Source organism: Telmatherina bonti (genome assembly GCF_933228915.1).
Source record: "Telmatherina bonti genome assembly, chromosome: 5".
Taxonomy (NCBI): Eukaryota; Metazoa; Chordata; class Actinopteri; order Atheriniformes; family Telmatherinidae; genus Telmatherina; species Telmatherina bonti.
This window is the reverse complement of record NC_136623.1, coordinates 19227912-19254265: the sequence shown is the minus strand read 5'-3', so window position 1 is coordinate 19254265 and position 26354 is coordinate 19227912. Positions and strand designations below refer to the sequence as shown.

General features: G+C 39.2%; 1 protein-coding gene across 1 annotated transcript; it reads left to right on the top strand.

Moving 5' to 3' along the window:
- Positions 1–8009: 8009 nt before the first annotated feature.
- Positions 8010–26148, top strand: prkcg (protein kinase C, gamma; the record flags this gene model as incomplete). The annotated part of the gene is made up of 16 exons (XM_079240091.1): positions 8010–8251; positions 12641–12672; positions 12779–12861; positions 13761–13872; positions 14578–14706; positions 14832–14988; positions 15152–15353; positions 15871–16068; positions 20261–20434; positions 21106–21197; positions 21645–21707; positions 21870–22008; positions 24579–24659; positions 24790–24897; positions 25269–25409; positions 25987–26148. The coding sequence occupies 16 exons, from the start codon at positions 8010–8012 to the stop codon at positions 26146–26148; spliced, it is 2115 nt and encodes a 704-aa protein (XP_079096217.1).
- Between the last annotated feature and the right edge of the window lie 206 nt (positions 26149–26354).

The window sequence follows — 26354 nt, the reverse complement described above, 5'->3', positions numbered from 1 at the left end:
TAGAGTACTCTTTGGGATAAGTAACAAAAGAAAAATAGAGTACATACTCACAATTTTACCTGTTACTTGTAATGCAGTCATTGCAACATTCCTGGATCCACTGACAGATGGAAACATATTTAAGCCTGGAGGATTCCTAGTCACTGATGGTCGTCTAACAATGCAAAACTGTGCTTGCCATTTGAAGGCATTTCTGTGCCCATTTTTACCAGTAGATGTCAGCAATGCTCACGCATTGTACCTTTAAAACGGTCATTTTCATGCAGGTAAAATCAATGGCAATATTAAATCTTGTGAACCTACCCAGACTTTTTACTTAACGTTAGGTTGTTTATTGTGCCCTTCCTTTTCACTGCAGAGCAGCAAACTGTGAACAACAAGCTTTTAAACATAGTGTAACAGCTGTCACAGTCATTTTTTTATTACACACCATGTAAAACTGGATGACTTCAGGTGGCACAAGGAAATTTCATGTGAATTCTCCACTGACGAAACTATCAAATGGAGCTCTCTACCGTGTCATTAAGACAGTGAAACTAAATTTTTTCCAAGCCCTTGATAAGTAGACTCAGGGTCTAGACTGAACAAGATGAGTAACTAAAAATGACAAAAAAAAAAAATCTAATCAGAGAAAACAGAACATTTTGATTAATATGCTTGGACATGTAGAATGTCTATGTTTTTAAAGAAAATGCGCCATAGAAATACAGAAGTGCTTGCCTTAGCATAAACCATGTTTTTTTCTAAAGCTCACAAAGGAGAATTTTTTTCTCTCATCCATTGGTTATACACTGCTCAAAGAAATAAAGGCAACAATACAGTAACATGTTGTAAATCTGAATGAATTAATTTTTTTATTATGTACTTTGTACTTTCCATAGTTGAATGTCCTGACAACAAAATCACACAAAAATTATCAATGAAAATCAAATGTATCAACCCATGGAGGTCTGGATTATGAGTTAGACTCTAAATGAAAGTGGAAAAACACACTACAGGCTGATCCAACTTTAATGTGATATCCTTTAAACAAGTCAAAATGAGGCTCAGTAGTTTGTGTGGCCTCTGCGTGCCTGTATGACCTCCCTACAACATCTGGCCATGCTCCTGATGAGGCGCCTGGACTAAAGCATCCAACTCCTGGACAGTCTGTGGTGCAATGGAGCGAGACATGATGTCCCAAATGTGCTCAGTTGGATTCAGGTCTGGGGAACAGGCGGGCCAGTCCATAACATCAATACCTTCATGTTGCAGGAACTGCTGACACACTCCAGCCACATGAGGTCTAGCATTGTCTTGCATTAGGAGGAACCCAGGGCCAACTGCACCAGCATATGGTCCCACAAGGAGTCTGAGGATCTCATCTTGGTACCTAATGGCAGTCAGGCTACCTCTGGCGAGTACATGGAGGGTTGTGTGGCCCTCCAAAGAAATGCCACCCCACACCATTACTGACCCACTGCCAAACCAGTCATGCTGGAGGATGTTGCAGGCAGCAGAACGTTCTCCACGGCGTCTCCAGACTCTATCATGTCTGTCACATGTGCTCAGTGTGAACCTGCTTTCGTCTGTGAAGAGCACAGGGCGCCAGTGGCGAATTTGCTCATCTGGTGTTCTCTGGCAAATGCCAAACGTCCTGCACGGTGTTGGGCTGTAAACACAACCTCCACCCGTGGACGTCGGGCCCTCATACCACCCTCACGGAGTCTGTTTCTGACTGTTTGAGCAGACACATGCACATTTGTGGCTTGCTGGAGCTCATTTTGCAGGGCTCTGGCAGTGCTCCTCCTGTTCCTCCTTGCACAAAGAAGGAGGTAGTGGTCCTGCTGCTGGTTTGTTGCCCTCCCACGGCCTCCTCCACGTCTCCTGATGAACTGGCCTGTCTCCTGGTAGCTCCTCCATGCTCTGGACCCTATGCTGACAGACACAGCAAACCTTCGTGCCACAGCTGGCATTGATGTGCCATCCTGGATGAGCTGCACTACCTGAGCCAATTGTGTGGGTTGTAGACTCCGTCTCATGCTACCACTAGAGTGAAAGCACCGCCAGCATTCAAAAGTGACCAAAACATCAGCCAGAAAGCATCGGAACTGAGAAGTGGTCTGTGGTCACCACCTGCAGAACCACTCCTTTATTGGGTGTGTCTTGCCAATTGCCTATAATTTCCACCTGTTGTCTTTTCCATTTGTACAACAGCATGTGGAACTGATTGTCAATCAGTGCTTCCTAAGTGGACAGTTCCATTTCACAGAAGTGTGGTTGACTTGGAGTTACAGTGTTACATTGTGTTGTTTAAGTGTTCCCTTTATTTTTTTAGCAGTGTATTTATGCTTCAGTACTTGTTGACTCGTTTTTATATTAAATATGGAAAAAATATATATATTGTAATTAAACTAAATGCAACATTTCGAGCAACCACACATCTCTCACAGTGTTATGTGACAAGGCACAAGTGATACCCTGTTCCACAAAGCTTTTGTCCTTATGGACCTTTTATGCAGGAGAGGATTACTGAGAAAGTACTTTGGCATAAGTACTTGAATTGACGTACTGACACTGATTTTAGTGACATTACTCATAGCATCAGTACTTTCTCTGTATTTTCTGAGCCATTAAGTGCCTCAGATATTGCAGATTGTAGGACACTTAAGTCTTATGCAAACATTTGACTCTTGTTAGACCATGTAAGCCTGATTAGCTTTTGCAAGGGCTAAAAAATTTATATTCACAACATTGAGAATATGATAAAACAGGACAATGATGTTCAGTATTATTGGAGCTCAAAGTTTAGACAGAAAGTGTATTTAAGTGAAAACATTAATGTTTTAAAATGACTTGGCTGCACTGGCATCTATGTGCATGGGATCATTGCTCCTTGCTTATTGCATTTTACTCAGAGATCATGATTGACACAGTATAACAGCATGGCCAGGGCTTAAAGGGTTAAAAGGAAAAAGTAATTCCCGAGTCACCTGCCTAAGAAGAAACTACTGATGCTGTAGAGTCAGTAGTTAGGGAAGGGTGACTGGGACAGTTCACAACTTGTTGGGACTGTATTTGAGGACTAAAATATCGTCACTGCAAGTTTAAAGTAAAAGAAAAAACTATATATATATATATATATATATATATATATATATATATATATATATATATATATATATATATATATATATATATATGTATATATATGTATATATATATATTTGTATGTATATGTATATATATATATATATATATATATATATATATATATATACATATATATATATATATATATATATATATATATATATATACATATATATATATATACATATATATATATATATATATATATATATATATATACATACTATATATATATACATATATATATATATATATATATATATATATATATATATATACATACAAATATATATATATATATATATATATATATATATATATATATATATATATATATATATATATATATATATATATATATATATATATATATATATATATGTATATGTATGTATGTGTATATATATATATATACACATGCCAAACAGGTTTAGTATGTGAATTTGTGAAGAGGTCAAAGTGTAAAAGACAATGCAGCATCATTCGTTATTAAACACATTCATACAGCAGATGACATCTCATTTTAGGTATTAGGGTGTTCATGTGTTTACCATATAGATTTGATTTGATTTACGCACCCGCTTCTCATTTATCCATGAGGTTTTTCAATTCAGCACTATTTGTTGTTACAGTGAGAGGCAGGTCAGCAGTAAAATAAATATGGAGAGCAGGCTTATTTGTTTCAGCGTTGAGTTTGTAGGCCATGTTGACAGTTCCTGTTCGGCTGCCAAATGTTTCCTCTGACTGGCGATGAGGTTTTTTGCTCTCTTCCAAAAACACAGCTCACCACTCTTCATTAAAAAAGAAAAAAAAAAAAAAAAAAAAAAGCAAACAGAAGCGCTCCCCAACTGAAAACCAATACTGGCAAACAGAGCCAATTTGGTTCTGAGCAGACAAATTTAATAGGCAGATATGATTACCACACACACCACTTCTCCCTTGATTCCACAAACAACAGTTAGGCAAGTCAATTTACCTTAATTTCATTGGAGGAGAAAGCCAGTCTGCCAGGTTGAAGTCGTTGCTTGATACGAATGAGCTCCTGTTAGATGGTAATGGACGCGTGTAATTGGTAAAGTGCTGATTGCTCTCCCCAAAAAGATTCCATCAGTGGAGAATTTTCTGTTTCATTAAGCCATGGTCAGAAATAATAACCTAGCCATCTGTGGACTTGAGTTAGAAGAGACAATGGGGGGGGGGGGGGGGGGGGGGGGGGGGGGGGCTGGTAGTGGGAAATTACTTTGGTTTTTTTAGGTGTCACTTCACTTTGTGATTCATCTATCATAATTTTTCTGATGTCACTTGTTCCTCAGCTTTTATTCATCCAGGGCAAATGTGTGTTTTTGCAACATGTGTACTTCTTAGTGTACACACTTAATGCATCATTGGCTGGCTACACAGCTTGTATTTTCGCTGCTCCTAGCATTGGCATTTTCCTCATTTTTTTTCTGACAGCAGAACGAGAACATGACTCATCAAGGATACGACTGATGAAGAGTAAGAATTGTATGGGTCAGAAAATGACAGCAGTAGAGTGGGTTGTGCGGAGGAAGTTCTGCTGCTGGTTTGTGTGAAGGAAAGCCCCCTATCATTGCCAATCAGCTGCTGCTTCTGCATGACTAATGCTGAAATGACATATATCATTGTCAGATAGGGCATGTTCACACAGCTGTTTTTTTTCTTTTTTCCCCATCTCAAACAGTTAGTCTCAAACACACACATTCATTCTTTTATGCACGCTAACTCACTCTTATCTTTCTGGCTGACACCATTTTGCTCTCTAACAATCTTGCTAATTATAATTGTTAATTAATTCTATGCCAGTGTCCTCATCAGGAGACTAATAACCTACATTTCCATTAATTAGACCTTCAACCCTTCGCTCCCGCTCTCAGTCTCTCTGTCCCACACCAATCCACCCCTTCATCCCCTGCCTGCCTGCATCTCTGCTCCTGCCTGCTGCTCTTGTCTCACAGGATCATCCAAAGACCATATGCACACATGGACTGTGATTAATTGTGTGTGTGGCTACTTGTATTACTGACATTGAGAGGACAAACATTTGATTCACACTCTCATTCTACTGGGAGTAGAGCTCTATTTAACAACAAAATCCACTGAATTTTTAGGGTTGGAAGAATAGTTTGACATTATGGAAAATACTGATGTAATGCTGCCCCACTTGGGGTCAGATTTAGGATTAAATGGTCTCTATTTTTTTAAATACAGCATGTGACCTTTTATACAAAAGTCACACGCTGTTTATCCCAAAGACATTTTGGTGTGTGGAATGGCTCCGGCTATGTTCAGTTGTCTGAGTCACTGTACTGTCAAATAACCATCAAACTGCACCCAGCTACCGTTTAGAACAACTTAACGTTAAGCATGGAACAGAAACAAATGTTTATATGATCCTCTAAACATCGCTCATTGACATGCATCAAGTAACCGCAGACCCTAAACAACTGACCTAATGACAAGTTTGTACTTATGTTGACTTACTTTTTCTTTTTGACTAAAAAGAGTCAAACCTTGCTTGGTCTTTGCACCCGTTAGCTGCATTGAGCAGCAGCTACATGTGGCTAAAGCAATGTCTCTCAAACTGTTTTTTTTTTTAATTTTCCCTCTTGAGAAGCTACATAAACTTAAAAATGATTTAACCGTTGATTAAAAATGACATAAAAGGTAAGGAACAATAAACATTGGTGCTGCCAACTTTTTGCTGTGGTCTTAAAATGTGTGCTACTTTCAAAGCTGTGAGGGTTTGTTTTTCCTGCTTTGATATGTTTGAAATATGGGGTCAGATTTTTCACTGATCGTATTTGGGCTTGTGAAGGGGTAAGAAGCTGATGCAATGTTCTCCTATATGATAGATCAGTGTGTGTGCATGTGTGGGCAATCAATGGACTACCACCCTCAAAATAAGGGAGACATCCCTCCCATCAGGCTTAGCTGACCTGGTTTCAGTGCAGAGTGGAGCAGTGATATCATGTCACCACTTGTTCTGATCCCAGATCATTGAAATGCTGTAAACATCCAGAACTGCACTGTTGCAGAACAGATCAGCACTGCTATTTATTTTACAGGCCTGTTGATCCTCTATTGGAAACTTCTGTTTATTTCCAGGCTTAGCTCTGCTTAACTTGGCATTTCTTGGACTCTCCACCTCTGAAGTTCTCTTTTCTTTTGTTTTACTCCTCTCTCTGTCTTCCCTTTGTCACATGAAGTAGTTGGGGACATTTGGCACTTGCATATCCATACTGTACTGATTGTGGCAAAATGGCAGCTTCTATTTCATCCGTCCTCCTTCCTCTACCTCCCTCACCCTCTCCTGAGAGAAGTAACCCAGATTTCAAATGAATCGCCGCCTATTCCCCTCAATCTTCCTCCTCTCTCTCACTCTCTCTCTTTCCTTCCTTTATTTTTCTTCCCTCTCTCTCTTACTCTCTGCATCTCCCATCCTCTTCCTCGTAAAACTGAATCAATCTTGGAAAGAGAATACTACCGCTCCTCATCCTCCTCCTCACCCTGCCTTTGGGTTAACGGATATATACCACTTCACTCGTCTTTCTTTGGTTCTTAAACAGCCTGAATATCTCAAATGTCATGTTGCATGAGTTTGAAGTTTTAAGTTTGAGTATATTTTTTTTCTTTTTTTTGTAATTTTTTTGGTCTTATTCTTTTCTACTGGCCACTGCTCCTTTTGGTTTCTGTTTTTGTCTTCTTGCTCTCTGTTTGAGGTGACCAGCAACAGGTGCGACACATTAGTTTTTTTATTTGAGCTAAGTCAGACGAAGAGAGGAGAGGAACTGGGAAAAGCTGTCTTTTGGTCGAGACTCCAAATTTACAAGTTCAGGTATTTTGTCTTTTCTTCATCATTTCTGGATAGGACATGGAACTTTTTTTTTTTTTTTTTGCATTTCAGTTCTCGTTATTATTTTCCTCATTTTCAGCACAGTGCCATTTTTTCCTTTCATTTTTGGTTTTCACCTCTGATTGATTTGCTCCAGCATGTCTGCTGAGACACCATCATCTCACTACTTTATTTTTCTGGCATTGGTTTTTGCTATGGGCTTTTTTATTTATTCATCAAAACTCTGTATTTCATTTATCTTTTAGTGGTGTGCAACTCCTGAACACAATCTCTCCAGCTAATATTTGCCATTTTGCACTTTTCCTTACACACCACCGTCCCCACAGACATGTACATGTTATTCTGGTCCAAACTTTTCTGCAGAAATGGGACTAATTGCTAATAAGGGCAGGGAGGAGGATGAGAGAGGATGCAGGCTCTATTACTGGAGCAGCTGGTGGGGGTGTTGTTGACATGGCAACAGGAGGTAGTTGACATAACAACTAGGGGGTGGGTGTGGTGGGGGCTTTTCATAGCTGGCAGGGAAATGGAGATATATGGGGTGCAGATAGAGGGAGATGTGGGCAAGATAGGCAGGCAGTATGTGGGACACTCGTTGAGTTGCAGTAATCGTTCAGCGTCCCAGAGTCTCTTAGGAGACTTCTGTCTCTGTATGTAAATTAACCTTCCTGTCTCCTTCATTATACCTCTCTTTTCTCTTTCTCTATCTACCTGTCATTTTATCTGCTCTTCTCCTGCACCTCCAATCTACTCATCCATTCTTGATCTTTCTCTTCATCACATCATTCCTTCCCTGCATTCTACCCTACATGTTATGCGCCATTAATACAACTCCTGTCTCCACCATGACCCATTACATTTTTCATCATTCCTATCTCTGCTCCTCCTCCTTGTCCTTGCTTCCTCCTCTCTACTCTCTCCCATGTTTTGCCTGTGAGACTTGCTTTGACTGTCGTTGACTCCTCCTGTCCCTCCTCTAGCCCTTCATCTGCATCTTTTAGGCATGTCCACTCCGGTTTCCCCTCCCCCTTCCCTCTCCCCACTGACCCTGGCCTCCCCTACATCTGCAATATCTCCCGGTGCGTCCCCTCTGCCTTCGCCACTCTCCCCTCCACCTAGGGTGCCCGTGTTTCAGAGGAAGGGAGCGCTCAAACACAAGAGAATTGTCGAGGTGAAAGACCATCAGTTCACAGCACGCTTCTTCAAACAGCCCACCTTCTGCAGCCACTGCACCGACTTCATATGGTAATGCACACAAATTCACACAGTGCTGCACCTCTACAGAGAAACCACCCTGACAGCTCACATGCCGCCTCCTCAGGCATCCCACCACTCCATCCAGTGCTGACTTTCCCTCTACGTTTTTCTCTCTTTCACCAGTTTTAGCTGCCTGCTGGAGATTCTTCCCACACTGACCTGATGTGATCATATAACCTCACCTCCACATAGCTGCCTACGCCACAGAAATTTCTTTTGAAAATTAATGTGATATCTCAAACATGGAGACACACATAGAGAGAAACAGGAACTTCATTACTGAATGCTGGCACACGTGACTGTACAAAAATACATTGACAGTTATCATGGAGTTCTTAAACAGATCTGTTAGTCACTTCTGTAAATGTCAATTTTGGAAATTTGAAGCACAACTAGAAAGATTTGATCAAACTATTTGGTACGAGCTGCAAAAATGTTGTTTTCCACAACAGGTAATATAACCTCAACTTGAGAAAGATATTTGTTTATTGACTTCCATTGTTGTTTGAAGACCAGTCTGTAAAACAAAATTAAAAAAAAGGCTTTTCCGGGAGATTTGCTTTTCTTTTTATAAACTTTTTTTCTTTTGATTTCATATCCTGTGACCAATCTCGATCTACTTGGTGGTCTGTTACATCTTTGTGTTTCCAAGCGTAAAAGTATCAGATGGTTTCAGTTATTTGGTACAGCATACAATGAAAACCAAGCCAAACCAAAACAGAAGCTGTACCATACAATGTAATGTAACCATAAAACCATGCAATGTAAAAAAAAAAAAAAAAAAAAGCCAAAAATAGCCTAATTGTCAGTGTCTATCATTATTAAAAACCATTTCAATGCAAGTTTCAAAATATTTCAGTCCTAAAACTAATCTAGATCTACAATAAGGCCTCCTGCATGTCTGATTTTGATTTTTTTTTCACCTGCCTCCATATTTGGGGTTAATAATTTTTCTTTAGATCAACGGTGGGTTCTATTTGATAAACTACTTAAATTGGGTGGTTTGTAAAGAGCAATGTTGCAAGTAAGTAACCAATGCCTAAACATTCACATCTGAGCTTTGACAAGCAGACTTATTGGTACTTGTCAAGAAAAAAGATGTATTGAACAAATAACATGCTGTGTGCCTGTTCAATCCAGAGAAGACTTCATGGCAGCATTTGTGTGTCATTGTGTGTGGAAGTGGTCGTGTGTTTGGACATATGGTGGGGATGTACCATATGCTGGGTGCAGGGCGCTGTGTGTGCCAGCAGCCTCTGGGTATCTCTCAGGAAATTTCTCCAACTAGCTGCTGACTTGGCGGCCATGGTGACACTTAATTCAGGGTGAAATCTCTTTTCCTTTACACAAGATGTCAAAGCAGCAGCTCTCACCTGGGTGTTCAAGGCCCCTGGGAGATGAAGTGTCAGAATAATTAAAGATTAAGACAAAATTGTTCTAATTTATAAATGTAAATTTGTTGTTTATTAATTCAAGGTCTAAGAGGGTAGGGCTTGCACCTTATTAGGTTCCAGCAGTATTATTCTGTTTGGCAGCTCAGTTATATCTTTATCAGTTTTACTGTAAGGAAAAAACACATGTTTTAATTCTTTAAAATAACTAAACTAGAAAGATAAAAAGATAAAAAAAATCATAGAAAGATAAAAATCTCAGGTACAGTGGCAACAATTATCATGTACTGATTTGGTAAAGCTGAATAAACCAACTAAATAAATCATTACAGTTGTCAATTCTTTGCATTAGTTACTCCCAAAACTGAATTGGTGCTTAATGGAGCTACCAGTATTATTTTCAGTTTTTTTCTGCTGCTTACACCTTTCACTTCATTACACTTGGATAATATAGGTTCATCTGACAATTATATTTGCAGGTTTTTCAGAAAGAGTTTTCTTGATATACAAAATATGTAAAGAACTTGGAGACTTTTAATAGCAGTAATTATATTGTGTTATACGTTTTTTATATACACCACAGAAAAATGTGTGATTGCCTGTCCAGCCATTGATTTACTAAAACTAGCTGCTTACAATAAGTTGGGGATCTTCAGCTTTTTGTGTGATTAGAGAATGTACCTAAAATGCATTAAAGGTTCACCTGACTTGGCTTTCTCTAAACCTTTTAATGCACATGCACAATTTTTCAGTATTTAAGTATATATTGGACAACATGCTGTTCTCTAACATGCTAACATGCATGCAATGTACCACTGATAAGCCAGACAAGACTAACTTTGTTTAAACCAAATTGAATATTTGCCAATAAAGGCACGCTCAAATACATTCAGCTCAGTGTTCATGAAGTCATGGGCAGCAGGAGATATGCATGTAAATTGCTCAAAAAAAATGTAATGTTAACTTGGAATTTGTTGTGCTTTTTAAAACTTGGGGTGCAGAGATGTGTATCATTTTGTTATATCGTATAAGAAGTGGACTGATATGTGATTTTTATGGGCTGGTTTTGCAATATGTGCATTAAAATCTGCTCAAGGACAAAAATAGAGCAATAAATTATTTTTCAGCATTGCTTCACAGCTCAGAACAACATCAAACTGCATGTCTTCAACTCTTATCTTCGTAGACATAATGTATTTTTAAAAAAATCTAATTTACTTGACATTGACTTGAGTAATAAAATATCACCCGCAGCTGTAAATAAAAATTCAGCATGATCTTAAATGGGTTGAAGACAGATCAATAATTCAATTGACAAAGAATTGACATCTGCAATTAAAGTTCCAGTCACTTGTTACGACATCACTTTCTTATTTATTCTTTAAAATTCCAATTCCAGAATCTTCCAATTAATAAATCGCCAAGACTAATCTATAATTAAAATATTTAAAACTATTGGCAAGAGTTCAAAGAGTGCTTCAACCATCATTAAACAGCTCTGATAATTGCATTCTCAGACGTGTCAATATTTTACAGTCTAATGTTCCAGCTTTGCGTGCTATCACTTATATAAAACATATAATTTATTGGATAATAATTTAACCTAGTCAACACTTTCCGAGCTGGATATTTATATATTCACTATGTGTTTTTACAATTTCATTCATTCATTCATTTTCCGAACCGCTTTTTCCAATTCAGGGTCGCAGGGAAGCTGGAGCCTATCCCAGCTGGCTTTGGGCGACAGGCAGGGTACACCCTGGACAGCTCGCCAGTCCATCGCAGGGCCACACACAGAGAGACGAACAACCACACTCATGCTCACACTCACTCCTAGGGGCAATTTAGAGTGACCAATTAACCTATCATGCATGTCTTTGGATGGTGGGAGGAAGCCAGAGTACCTGGAGAGAACCCATGCATACACAGGGAGAACATGCAAACTCCACACAGAAAGGCCACTGACCAAACCAGCTAAGGATCGAACCAGCAACCTTCTTGCTGTGAGGCCACAGTGCTAACCACTGCGCCACCGTGCAGCTGTTTTTACAATTTAATATTTGTATTTCCACGCAGAAAGCATGTCAACACTATCTTTGTTGGTCTGTCATGACATATTAAAGTTTTTCTGTATGAACAAGACTTTCACACATAAGAAAGACTGGTATTTTTTTCTATCTTTTTTTTTTTTATAATTGCTTTTTTTTTTTTTTAAACCTTTATCAAAATCACAGTGCAGAACACTAAATCTGTATCTGTCAGACCAGCACGCAACACGGTGAGCTCTCTTTATAAAACCATATCTGGTGATGTAATGCTCTCTGCTGGTCAAAAAGCAGAACTGGTTTATACACTCAGGGCTGCAGATAGACTTCTTTTGAATGCTGATCAAGGATCAGATTGCCCCCTGCAACCCCATCTTTAATTACCATTTAGTCAGATGGTGAACTGATTGTAGATCAGTGATTATGGTCAGATTCCTATGAACCTCAGGGCCCCTCCAGTATGATTGTAAAGGAGCTCTCAGAGGCACTTCTGTTGTCTGACTTTCTAAACCTCCTGATCAAACTTGGTTCACAACAGACAAGCTGCTGAATGGACACTTTAGTCAATCAATGGCTTTAATTATTCACTTAAAGCTCTAAGAAGACACTAAACTAGCTAACATTGCAGCTTTAAAAAGAGAAAGGCAGTTGTGTGCAGTTGCTTGTGTGTTTGCATATACAGTAATTGGTCAGTAGTGTTGTTTAAAGAAATTTGGCATTTAAACTTAACACATAAGGACTTTGTTTATTAGGCTGGCAGTTTCAAAAACAGCTAGTCTCATTTTTATATGAAAGATCTTGTGCCTGCATATCCTTTGGTTCAAATACAAGGCAGAATAACGCAACAGCTCTATCTCTGTCTCCAAAGCAAAATATTTCACCTCCAACAGAAATAAAGAGGATTGTTTTTGTACCTTAATCCTTGTGCCTTTCTCATTCAGGGGAATCGGCAAGCAAGGATTCCAGTGTCAAGGTACAGATAAAACCTTGTGTTATTGTGTTTTTCTGCAGTATTTAATCTTCTTGGATATATTCTCTGGAAAAATCTGGGGATTTTCTTCTTTCTCTGTTCTTTCTAGTTTGCAGCTTTGTGGTCCACAAAAGATGTCACGAGTTTGTGACCTTCACTTGTCCTGGCTCTGTGGCTGCCCCCAGACCAGATGTGAGTACATGTGTCAGTGTATCCATAATATCATTTACCCCTTTACACTCTTCTTTTCCTTCTTTTTTAAAATTGTATCCGTTATCAGCATATTAAGTCCTTTGCTTACTGCCAGTGACATGCATGCATGACTCATCCGTCAATCCATGCATCCTTTGCATCGCTCAGCCTTGTCTCATCTGTGACGTCTACACTCATGTTGTGTCACCCTACGAAGCCCGGAAGATGCAGGGAGCTGGAGATTGAGATTGTAAGGAGATGCATGTTGAGGGTGGGAGGAACTGATAAGAGAGAGAGAGAGAGAGAGAGAGAGAGAGAAATCGCTCAGTCCTCCTCTGTGTGTTATCTTATGGATTTAAGGGAGATTTGTCTATTCTTTCTGTTCTATTTTTTTCTTTCTTTTTCCCCACTAGCAATAAAAAAGCCTTCAAAATTAGATAAAGAAAAATGTATGTATGGTCATAGATGTGTGTATTGAGTGAGTAAAGGATATAGTGAAAGGAACACACAGAGGGAAAAGAAGACACAGGGTGACAGTGTTTTTGAACAGCGACTCAGAGCAACAAGGGAGGAAATACAGTTTCGGGTACAGCGGGTGGTGTGTAGAGGGTGGTTTACGAAGCGTGAAGGCAGGGTGGTCAGGTGAGCTGCAGAGAGATAAAAATGATTAATCCTTGGCTGTGCTGTATATATACACTTACACACATGCAGCCTTGCCTAGAAGCTAGATGTTTGTCCTCTTCAGGTGAAAAAAAAAAATCTAATTAGGTTGTCCGCAGATGCACCATTTCTTCTCTTATCATTCGCATTTGTGTGGAAATATGTGCTCTCCGTCTCTACCCTGCTGTGTGTATGTGAATGTGAATATTCGGTGCAGACTGTTTTCTGCTTCTTTGCAGGACCTGAAGAGCCGACACACATTTAAAGTCCACACATACTCCAGTCCCACATTCTGCGACCACTGTGGTTCACTGCTGTATGGCCTCATCCATCAGGGCATGAAATGTACCAGTGAGTTTCAACTCCCACAGTTCTAATGTGCAGCATTAACTCTACTGCAAGGGTAAAAAGCTGTTCACATAAAAGAATCTTGTATTTCCCAAGCACGTAGGCAGCCACAGGTGCAGCACTCAGAAAGCGTGTTTGGCAGTGACGGGTGCTTTGCTCAAACACATCGATGTGCATACAAGAAGATGACCACTCTGATTATTCACTGCACCTGCTCATGTTTTTATTATTAGTCTAGTAACCAAACTGGCAACCTTTTGGTCCCGAGCATTTTGTTTTAATTCAAGATTAAACTGTTAAAAAAAAAAAAAAAAGAATATGAGTGGATTTTTCTGGTGTTTTCCAAAAGTTTTCAGCTTCTTTGACCCCTGAAGCACCAGGCTCTACTTTGAAACTTTCACCTGAAAAACATCCTCAACTTCAGTCAATAACAGATCCACAATTGTGAGCCTAAAATGAGGAACCTTGGGCTGTATGGATAAGAGACATCTGGGAAAACGAGGAAATACAGCGAGCCTCCTTATCCTTCACACCAGAGCAGAGTGTGTTTAGAAAAACTCCTGGATGCTGGTTGTGTTTTTGTAACAAATACCTCCAGATTTGATATTCTGTCATTCTCATGCAAAATGTATTAGTAGTGGTTTCCTTCCCAACATGCATGTTTGCAAGTGTTAATACTTTGCATTTTGCTTTTCTTTGTTTGATGAGGTTGTGACATGAACGTGCATCGGCGGTGTGAGACCAGCGTCCCCAGTCTCTGTGGTCAGGATCACACAGAAAAGAGAGGAAGAATCCACCTGACCATCAGAGGAGACAAGGAGGATGTCTATGTCACAGGTGAGAGGACTTGCTTGGTTATGAGAGGAGGTGTTCATAAAGAAAAAAAACAAAAACAGATAAAAGATTTCTCAATATATTTTTTTCTAATTTAATTTCTTTTTTCATTCTGCCTAATGTCTAAGTGCGGGAGGCTCGGAACCTGATGCCCATGGATCCAAATGGTTTGTCAGACCCATATGTTAAACTTAAATTGATTCCAGACCCAAAGAGCCACAGCAAACAGAAAACTAAGACCATCCGTTCAACACTCAATCCTGTCTGGAATGAGAGCTTCACCTTGTGAGTCATTGTGAAATTTAATCCAAGATGGAAAATCAACAGATCTCTCCTTTAAAAGGAGTTAAATAAAAATGACACAGATAATTACTCAGCCAAGCACCTTTAAAAAGAAAATCATGTTCAGTGTGCATTGTTGTTGAACTGTTTGTGTTTATACTTTCAGCTCAGTGCGTGGCCACCAGTGGGACAGACGTCTGTCTGTGGAGGTGTGGGACTGGGACCGCACGTCCAGGAATGACTTCATGGGAGCGCTGTCATTTGGAGTCAGTGAGATCTTCAGGCGCCCCATATGTGGTTGGTTCAAGCTGCTGGCTCAAGATGAGGGGGAGTACTACAACATCCCTGTGCCAGATCCAGACCTGCAGGTAAGAGATATTCAGCTGTACTCTGCACATAAAACCACTGGCCGCTGTAAATGACGAATAAAAAACTGTTCAGGGAATATTTATTCAGCAGAGAGTGAAGCAACATTGTATTTCTCAGCATGCCTAATGGCCATTTATCCTTAGTGCTTGGCATAGACTTTATCAGCTTATGATTGTCTAGATCTAAAACATGACGGTTGCTAATGCTAACACTAGGTCAAGGTCTTGAACTGTCCTGATGTCCGCAATTCTATTTGTGTGCGTAAGCTTGGAAGACTTATATTGGTGTTGTGGCTAAATAAGTGGATAATAAATTATAGAAGAGACCCCCTCACACTCTTTATTCTTCTGGTATGCTCAGCTTCCAGCAGGGTGCAGAATTATTCTGCCTGACTGTCTTCCAAAACAGAGGGTACAATGTCAGTTTTTCTGCTGCTGTTTATTGTTTTTTGTTTCGTGTGAATCTTGGACTTCATTCAACCATTTGTCTCAAAACTGTTCCATTATGTTTCACCAGGAACCTCAGCCAGATGTTACGACACCCACTCTGCCTCAGCTGGTACCTGCCCTAGTACCTGAACCCTTCCCTGTGGTCCTGTCCCCGACTCCTGTCCCACCCTGCCCGCCTGTCCACACACCAGGTCCCAGCAAAGTCAGAGTGGCCATCCATGACTTCAACTTCCTCATGGTGCTTGGCAAAGGCAGCTTTGGCAAGGTAACCATAGCAGCCTCAGATGAAATGCCACCCTCTTTACACACAATCAAACGCCGCTGATCCAACAATTGTGGGCGAAATCAAAAAGGTTACTCATGCTGAAAACAACAGATTTCTTCCTGGCTTTAAAGAATCTCCTCTTTGCTCTTGACCTTCAAGTGGCATTTTATCCCGCCGCTCCTGGGAATAGCAAAGATGAATTTCTTTGAAAAAAATAATTCTACATCCTTAGTAGCATGCTCATTGTCTCTCTTTTCACTGCCAAATGATTCACTTAACCCTTAGTTTCTTTTTAAGTTGTCAGCAGTCAGGCTGGCCTCCCACATGCCACACATGCAGCGCTCCCGGAACTGCTCATTTCAAGGGAGCCTTTGCTCTTTATTTTCTCTTTAATTCCCAGGAAGATGAAAAATAATGAAGCGTAGTTTTAAGTCCTTTCTCCTCTGAAATCCCCCTGTGTTGTTTCATAACTGTCAGAGGAGAGTCTACAGAGGACAGGAGAAATAGACTCAAATTATGTAAGACATGAAAAAAAAGAGTGACCTAAGAAAGGAATGACAGACCCTGGGGCTGCTGAGTGAGGGAAGTGAGAAAGAGACTGACGGAGAAACAGAGGAGGATTACTGAACTGCAGAAAGCAACAAAATGACCAAAGGAAAATGGGATTGCAGCCCTTGAAATGAGAGGAAGTACATATTGCTGTGAGTTGTGATACTGTGATGGTTGATGAGTCCAGTTTTTTTTTGAGTTAGTTTGAAATCACGAAGCAGAGCAGGAGATACAATCACAGAAGACGGCAGGATTTTTCACAGGGAGTAACGCTTCATCAGAACTGTAAATTCACTCTCACAATTTTCTTCAATAATCCAGATGCATTGATTTATGAAATATAGAATGGGTAATTTTCTCTACTATTCACCATTATTTGAAAGTAAAATAAGATCCTTTATCTTCAACAGCCAATCGGCATAATCTGACAGGACCATTTTAAACTGTGTTGTCAGGACTTTGGGGTGGTGGAGCTGCAGTTTCAGTCCTGCTCCCCTGTGCTGCTGCAGCCTCGAAAAGGTGCACGACTGTTCTCTGAGGGCTGGTCCTAATCATAAATGCAGTGGGTTGCTTCAGGAAGGTGTGATGATGTGATGATTTGCTGTATCTCCCCTTCAGAGGGACAAGCTGATAGAGAACAATGTTGCTGTCAGGATTTCATAGCACTCTTGACCATTTCCTTCACACTGAAATCTGCAACATGTGGCTCTCATTGTGGAAAGTTAAAGTGCCATTAACAGTCAGAATGACCCACTTGCGGCCATTTTCATAAGAGTGTGGAACTGTCCTTAGAATGTATTTTTAATGTCTGATAATAACACTGGAACCACTTTGCATTTTTTCATTTATGACATAAATGTTTCTGGAAATCTTCAGGCATGAATCAACTTTGAATAAACATTACCTTATCCCAGTTATTTCCTCCTATCAGAATAATGGATTGAACATATTTTTTCACTTGCACATTTTCTCATTTTTAATACAAGTTGTGTTTAAGAAAAGAGCTGATTTAATATTTCCCAGTCAAAATGTCACTTGTTGGAAATTGCTAAATAAGTAAAATATAACCTGATAGTCCAAAAATTCATTCAATAATTCATTAAAATATTTACAGTACTACAAAAAAATTCTTTCACCATTTAAAAAAAAAAAAAAAACAAAAAAACTTTTTGCAACATAACATCTTTTACACAGGAAGAGGAGCAAGGCATTCTGGGGATGCTCAGAAATGAGTTGCATCACCTTTAACATTCATTAAAACCTGTGGAGGCCCTTCTCATTCTTGCTACACACTAAACACGAGGCATCCATGGATGTTGCTTTTATGTATACATTAAGGCAGTCCATTAAAGTTATGTTTAGTAAAAAATAAAAATAAACAAAAGATGTTGAAGTTTGGGACAAGTTTATGCATCTGACACAGAACAGTTTTAGACTTTAGGGAAATCCCATTACAAATCTGTTTTAATTTATTTATTTATTTTGTTCAAAAGGGATTTTTAGAGGATCCTCTATCAAACAAACTCACTTTCTGTTTCAGATCACAGTCCAGCAACTTTGTAGAATAATCTGAAAGGAGAACATTTGGCGCATATGATACAGCATTTTCTATTCCCAAAAACATTCAGAAAACAAACATGATCTATGTCTATATACTTATATAACTCTATGTCTCTATAGCTATATATTTATAAAGATGCGTTGTGAAAAATATTTCCTCATCCCACCACAATTAGGTCTGCTGCGTGGTGATGTAGCAGCTAGCACTGTTTTCTTAGAGAGTCACTTGTTTGAGCCTTGGCTTGGTTGTGTGTGTCCACATGCTCTGGTAGTTCTCTACTTGTTAATTGGGGTTTGTAAAATTGCACAATACCATATGCAGGTATGGATAGTTGAGGGACTATTTTTTATACACTATAAAAAATCTTTTCTACATCATGGAAAAAGACACCTTTCTCATTTTTCAACCAAATCTGTCGGTGGACAGATTTGGCCTGGAAATGGCTTATCCCCCCATAATGAGCTGGCAAATGTGGCCGGGGAAAGGGAAGTCAGGGCTTCCCTGGTTAGGCTGGTGACCCTGCAACCTGATTTTGGACAAATAGGGGAAAATAGATAGATGGATGCTGACGTTGATCCATTTCAGCCATCTTTATTGTGTGAAAAGAACTGTGGGTGGTTTAAAAAATCTAATGATATATGAAAAGGGCGTTCTTAAAAATGGACCAAATAAAGGCTTTTAAAGGACCATCGACATCAGAACAATCCTTTACTGAGATCTGATTATATGGTATCACAAAAAAGGACTTTTGCTTGACTTTTACAACCAGCTACCCAGTGGATTCCCCTCCTGTCTTATTTTTAAAGGATTCCTTTTTTTTTTTTATGAAGTTTGGGACGTATCCAGGGAAATGATCCCTGTACTACTGGTTTCTCAGCATTTTCAACTTTCCACACAACTTGTCTCCAAATCATACTGGGTTTCAAGTTGATTTGCAATGTTCTGACTGAATTCTAAAAAGGTGAATCAAGAAAGACTTTCTTCTGATGACTTCCCAGCCATGATTGTAGCCATGTTCATGTTGATACATAAAAGAATAGCGCACCACAACTCTAGAGGCATCATCAAGGCCTTCACATCTGAAATTAGGGTTTAATTTGCTTTTTTAATGAGAAGTCCTACCAGCAGTTCTCTTGGAAAAAAAATTTTTTTTTTACCTCAGTTTGACCTCAACAATTACTGCTAACCACCATTTTTAATCACTTTTATAAAGAAAAGAACTCAGTGAAAATACTGCGCTATAGTCTAACAGTCTTTTTCTGCTTTGTGGGGATCAATTATTTTCATTTTCACTGTGTAAGAGAACAAGTCAGAAGAGCCCATGGCAATTCAAAAATGCAGGCTTTTCTTTCCTCATGATGACTGTGAACAAGCTGAAGTCTTAGCAACATGGAGCCTGGTGGATGAGATGCCAAAACTGTTGCTTTCCATTTTCATTATATCTATGTGCTGAACTACTAAATAAAAATAATGCAAAAACATCAAAGAAAACGTTCCATCTTTAGCATGATTCCCTTTGGAGCTCATCTCCACTGTTCAGAGGAGAAAATCTTACGTCCAGGTGTTTGCATGAACTCGTGCTGTACGTGTGCCTCAAAAGCTAAAGGTTTACTAGGTTTACTAAAGCAGTGAAACTAGTTTTCACCCAACTGGAGCACCTTGTCACTCATCACACAGTGACCTAAAAAACTGGCAGCACTGCGGTACAGTACAAGTGTTCTTTCTGGGCTGACGGATGAAACTTGAGTGAGAAGTACGCTTGAGAATATTTTAACTCTGTTAAGTCTGAATTCATTATGTTGTAAAGCAATATAACCCATAAAGCTAAAAACCCCTGTGCTGCTTCATTAAATGTGTGAGAAAATTTGCAGGGAATTTGGAAATGAAAACAGATTTTTTTTTTTAGTTTAGCTTTGTTTTGGTTTTACCTTTTCTCTGCTTGTTTTTCTCCATGGAAGGCAGTCTGTGAGGCATTGTTTATAACTAAAAATATCTTACTGTTTGAAGACATACAGTAGCTCTTTGTTCAGTCTTGGGAGACATGTCATTCAAGTAACATTCTCTCCCTCTGTTCCTGCTCAGGTGCTGTTGGCAGAGGAGCGAGGCAGTGAGCGCCTGTTTGCTGTGAAAGTTCTGAAGAAAGATGTTCTCTTCCAGGACGAGGACACAGAGAGTGCTTTGGTTGAGAGGAGGGTACTTGCGCTCCCCTCTCGCCCTCACTTCCTCACGTCACTCTACTGCGCCTTCCAGACTGAGGTGTGTGCATCTGTGTGGTAAAAGTCCTATATTGACCACATTGTTTTAATTAAACTGAGCAAAGGAAAGCAGGCTTGGTATTTTGGCTGCGTAGTCTTCCTCGGAGCTGTTCCAGTCCAGACTGGCTGAATATTAGGGGTGGGAAAATCGAATCGAAAAATCGAAAATCGGGATTTTTTTGCTTCACAATTTTAAAATTGATTTTTTGTTTAAAAAAATCGATTTTTTTTTTTTAAACAAATAAAAATAATCCAGTATAAAAATTTTGTCATTTTTATCGTTTTTATTGATCTTTTTACTTGTCTTCTGGGTCATTAAAGCAGCAGAATGATAATCTGGCTACTGTGTCTTTTTTTTTTCCTAATTGAAATCAAGAAATATTACGAGCAAAAAAATTAGTTTTATACATTTATTTTGTTTTTAATCTACAAAAATCAGCAATATCAAAGAATTGTGAGAATCACAATTTAAATCGAATTGACAAAAAATTGGAATCAAATCGAATCGAATCGGGACAAAATTGTATCGTCACAGCCCTACTGAATATGGTTTAATAAATATGATGACCAGAATGTTTTTGGGTTCTTGACAGAAACATTCTTAGCAGATTGCTTTTTGGGTGTTAACATGATGGGATCAAATGTGCAGAGCTTGCATGTGTTTTTTTGCAGGACCGTTTGTATTATGTGATGGAATATGTCAATGGAGGAGACCTGATGTTTCACATTCAGCAAGTTGGGAAGTTCAAAGAGGCTCATGCAGCGTACGTAGTCAGATCATTTCTACTTTTATTCACTGCTCTCATCTACACAAGTCTCATTTCCTGCCTGTCTTTCATCCTCTATTGCTTTGCATGCACATTCATGTCTTTGCTTTGTTCATTACACCTGCTAACCCGTCAGTTCATGCACCAGTCCTCTTACTTTCCACCAAATTTCTCCTCCTGCGGCTGTTCATCCAATCAATGATCTTTGATCAATCATCTAAAACTAATTCTTATCCTGTTCTACATTTCTGTTTCTCTTTCTTTATTTTCTGCTGTTTCATCTGTTTGGTTACTCTCCACTTTCATCACCCTCTCAAGCTCCTGCTCCTCTTATCATCATCTTTTGAATTAGCTGAAAACCTTGTCCAATTTTCTGAAAGAAAGCAACCAGCAGTGAGCTTCCCTCCTCCTCCTCCTCCTCCTCCTCCCCTTCACTCCCTCCAGGTTTTATGCAGCAGAGATAGCAGTCGGCCTCTTCTTTCTTCACAGCAAAGGGATCATCTACAGGTAGGAATGTGGGCTGCTTATCCACCATGGCGTGTTTGTTACTGTCATTGCCAAACACGGACATGACACTGATTTATCATTTCTTTTGTGGCTGATGACTCTTATAAAGATTTTATTTAACAAAATGATTCATACCGTGTTATTTATCTTCATCTTTCTCAGAGACCTGAAGCTAGACAATGTGCTGCTTGACAGTGAGGGCCACATAAAGATAGCCGACTTCGGGATGTGCAGGGAGGGCATGTTCGAGGGCGACACAACACGCACATTTTGCGGAACTCCTGACTATATTGCCCCTGAGGTATGATGGCCCCTCCATTCATTCGATTGTCCACAGTCTCTAGTGAAACTTCTCTCATTTGATTGTTAGATTTGTCTCATTTCCCCCTTCTCCTTCTGCTTGACCTGTTTTGCCTTGCTGCAAGACTGCGAGCTGCTTCACTGCAGCTCCTCTTGTCTCCTCTGTCCTCTCTGACCTTGTCAGCATTTTTGAATAATTAACTTCACATTATTCAATTAGGAGCAGTGTGTGCCTGTGCAGTGCAATTGTCGCATAGAAATCCTGTTGTCCTTCACTGACCTTGTGATACTAGTTCTGTTACTCTCTTACTGAAGCTGATAACGTTCAAGTCTTTATCAAAAAACGATGAAGACAGTTTCATTTAAAAGATCAATTCCTGACATGTTGTTTTTATTATAGGTATATAGGGTCAAATCAGCAGTCTCGCGGTGAAAAAAAATCAATTCATCCATCTGCATTTAAGGTTGCTGTATGAAAAGTGTTCAACTTGATTTATAATGAATTTAAGGCTGAGGGCGCGTTGTTTGTGAAATGAATTTGGTGTCAGTTACTGCCATTTTAGTATTTAATCACATCTCTGCTTTCCTGTATTTCAAGCCAGTCTTACAAAATTGTTGAAGAAAATTTGCATATGTATTTAATCTCGCCATTTCTCAGCCTAAAGCAGTCTGATTTCAAAGAAATCATGTCATGTTATTTGCTAATTCCAGTTAATATGTTAAAATCATGTACTTGGACTATTGAAAACCTTTCCAGAAGATTGTCTCTTAGAAGTTTTGTCATGGTGAACACATCAACAAAGAAATAGTTTTGGTCAACTGATGTTGCCAAATAGTTATTCTCTGACCTTTTCACAGATGCACTGGTATCATTATCTCTGTTTCTCTTTCTTGTCTTTGTGACAAGCCTCATGCAGGTTGCTGATATGTAATTTTTACACATTATAGGCCTCCACAATCTAAAGTTCAAATCTAAAAAGTATTAAACTTTTATTTTTAAAGAACAAGCTGGCTAGAAAATTATAACTGACTTTTCTTAATTGACATGCATATCAAACCTTTTCTATACCAAAGCTTGAACTTTGGCAGATTTTTGCTCTGTGAAACTCCCTGGCAAAGGCTAATTTGGCATTTATTTTGCATCATGTCTCTTCTCTCAGCTCTCTCCAGTGAAAAAAAGTCAGTCCAACGTTGACTTTGATCTTATTTATTGTTTATTGTTTATAATCTCTTCTTGAGTTTCTCCGATGCCATCTCAGCTATTGTGCAGGTTAAAACTGATCAGGGTGTTTATGTCCAGTTGCTGGTGTGTGACACGGTGATCCAGAGCAGGACACAGCTGTCACAGCTGAAACCCAAAGTTATGAAAGGAGGTTTGTCAGCCCCAGGATGCTGCAGGGTAACAATAACTCCAGGCATGTGCATTATAAATGTCATTGTAAACATCAAATAGAGTCAAACTTATGTTGCTTTAAACCCAAGCAAACAACAATAAAAGTAAAAAAGATTATATTTTCATTTTAGGACTTAAATTCAGGTGAAGGTTCTTGGGCTTGTATTACCACCAGCTCACACTGGTTACAGGTTTACTATGTATTTTTGTAAAGAACTTTGGTCAGGGAACAGTGAGACAAGAAGAAACCAGTGGTTTGCTTTGCTTTTGTCATGATGCTATGTAAAAATATGCCACATACTTAGGTAATGTCTGAAACAATCATTCTTTGACTGTTGTTTAAATAAAGAAAGCATCTTGAAATTTTGTTGCAAAACAAAACCAGCCTCTGTGTTGACACCTGTACCTCCATATGGTAAAATGTTTGAATACATCCTTTAAAATAATTAATTAATCTGAGTGTGACAAACCAATGAAATCTAGTTAAATAGACTAAAAGCATCAATGATAATCCAAATATCAACCATATAAAAGGTAAAATTAAGTTTTCTGGTCCTTTTTTCCTTTTTGATATGCAAAATCTATCTGTCTGTATGATGTTAATCGTACAAAATGTTTGATGAATGTATATCTGCATGTCTGCGTAAATAAGCAGAGAAATGGTGATGGAGCTTGTCTCATTGCCGGACTTGTAGCTGCAAGAGAAAGAACAGAGAGGAAGGCAGGATGTGACTATTACACTCGTCTTTGATATTGTAAGCCTCACTATGAAACCCCTGGGTATTGACTCTCTTATGTAAACACTCATTGATTCCTTTGCATCTGCCATTTTGGAAGAGATACAGTACGATATATCTCCCCAGGGGGGCCGGGAGTCATTCCCTCGTGCCCGTCGTCCCTGCACACATGCACAAACACACACACACACGCATGCACACAGGAATCAAACATACAGGCTGCCAAACACAAATACACAAAGCCAGTCATGTGTTGCTTATTTCCGAACTCATTTTTGCTCTCCTTAATAACTTGCTTTGTCTTTTCCCACTCTGCTGTCGCTGATAGCTGTCCAAGCAGCTGACTGCTACAACTCTCCCTTCCTTGTTCTTTTTTGTTTCCTTATCTCTACTCTCTTCTTTTTCTGCTTTATCTTCTTTTATTTTTCACCATCTTTTTAGATTGTGGCGTATCAGCCATATAATAAAGCAGTGGACTGGTGGTCTTATGGAGTCCTGCTGTATGAAATGCTGGCAGGACAGGTAACACTCAACTCAATCTTGACAAAACAATAGTTGCCTAAGCCTCTTGTATACTGTGTTCACTTCTGTATGAATTGCATTGAAAATGTTTGATTTCATTACGCTGGTTTTTAAACTTGTTTTCTTTAAGCCACCGTTTGATGGTATTGATGAGGAGGAGCTGTTTCAGTCCATCATGGAGCAGAGCGTCTCTTACCCAAAATGTCTCTCACGTGAGGCGGTCGCTATCTGCAAGGGAGTAAGTCTGTTTCCCTGATCTTTATTGATAAATAACTGAATGGTTTTGTTGACTTAACAATCAAAATTATACCAGCACACCATTCACCATTGTTTCAAGATTTCCATTAAAACATGTGTAGCGTACCTGTTAGCTTCATCAGTATATATGAAATGCATATATATATATATATATATTATAAAATGTAAAATGGCCCAACTCTGACATGTGTTGTGAATTGAAACTATATAAAAGTAGATAAATAAAATCTTAATAGAATCTTCCAAAGAACTTTGCAACACTTGGTTGTGAATAACATTAACCGTTACATTTAAATAAATACAAAAGAATAATTAGAAATGATGGAAATTTAACAAGTTTGTTGTTATTAGCTCATGACGAAGCACCCAGCCAAGCGTCTGGGTGGAGGGGAGGATGCAGAGAGGGAGATCAGGGAGCATCCGTTCTTCCGCTGGATTGACTGGGACCGTCTGGAGAGACTGGAGATCCAGCCACCCTTCAAACCCAGAACTGTCAGTTTTTCTTTCTTTCTTTGACTCTTCTGTTGTCTCTTGTCATCAGCATATTTCCTCTCTCAGTCATCGACATTGTATTGGCTGCTCCCTCCTCTCTTTTTTATTTCCCATCTCCTCTAATCACCTCTGTTTTCTGTCTTTCATCCCCATTGTTCCTGTTCTCTGAGCCCTCAGCAACAGACAGTTCAGACATAATATCCAGGACCCTCTGACCCAGGGGTGTCTCCTTCTCCTCCATATGCAAATGTATGTCATCATTAGGCTTCCATTTGCATGTTTGCTGACCTGCTGGCCAATGATGAGGTGTGCCTAGAGTGAGCTGATCATGCTCAGAGGTTAAAGGCCAACCCCATTATCCACATGAAATTCATACCATCCAGCAGAATAGCTGTTATATGGTGTCAAGGATGTTGAAAAGAAGATGTGACCAGTTTTCCTAGAATAGAGTGCCTCTGTAAAAAGATGAAAAGATATTTAGGTTCATTGTTTTTCCCTCTGTTTTTACATTTCTCATGATGGTTGCTTCAATCAGGAGGAAAATAATAAGTTTATTTGTGTTCCTTTAAATCTTCAGGGTGGAAGGAAAGGGGAGAACTTTGACAAGTTCTTCACAGCAGCTCCATCAGCGCTCACTCCATCTGATCCCGATGTGCTTGCAGCCATCAATCAGGAAGATTTCCAGGGCTTTACCTTCCTCAACCCAGACTTTGCCCCCTCACCTCTCACTGCTGTTTGAAAATGGCTCCAAAACCTGCTCCTCCAAGTGTCCCCTACAATCCTTTCAAATAGTAGTTTTATAGCAGACAATTTGAGCATGAGAACTAGCAGCAAAGATTACACCTCTAATAACCAAATTCTGACGTTTACATGGAAATACCAAGACACCTTGATATTCATTAACTCTCTTCGATGTATATATGTGTTAGTTACAGCATGTGTATC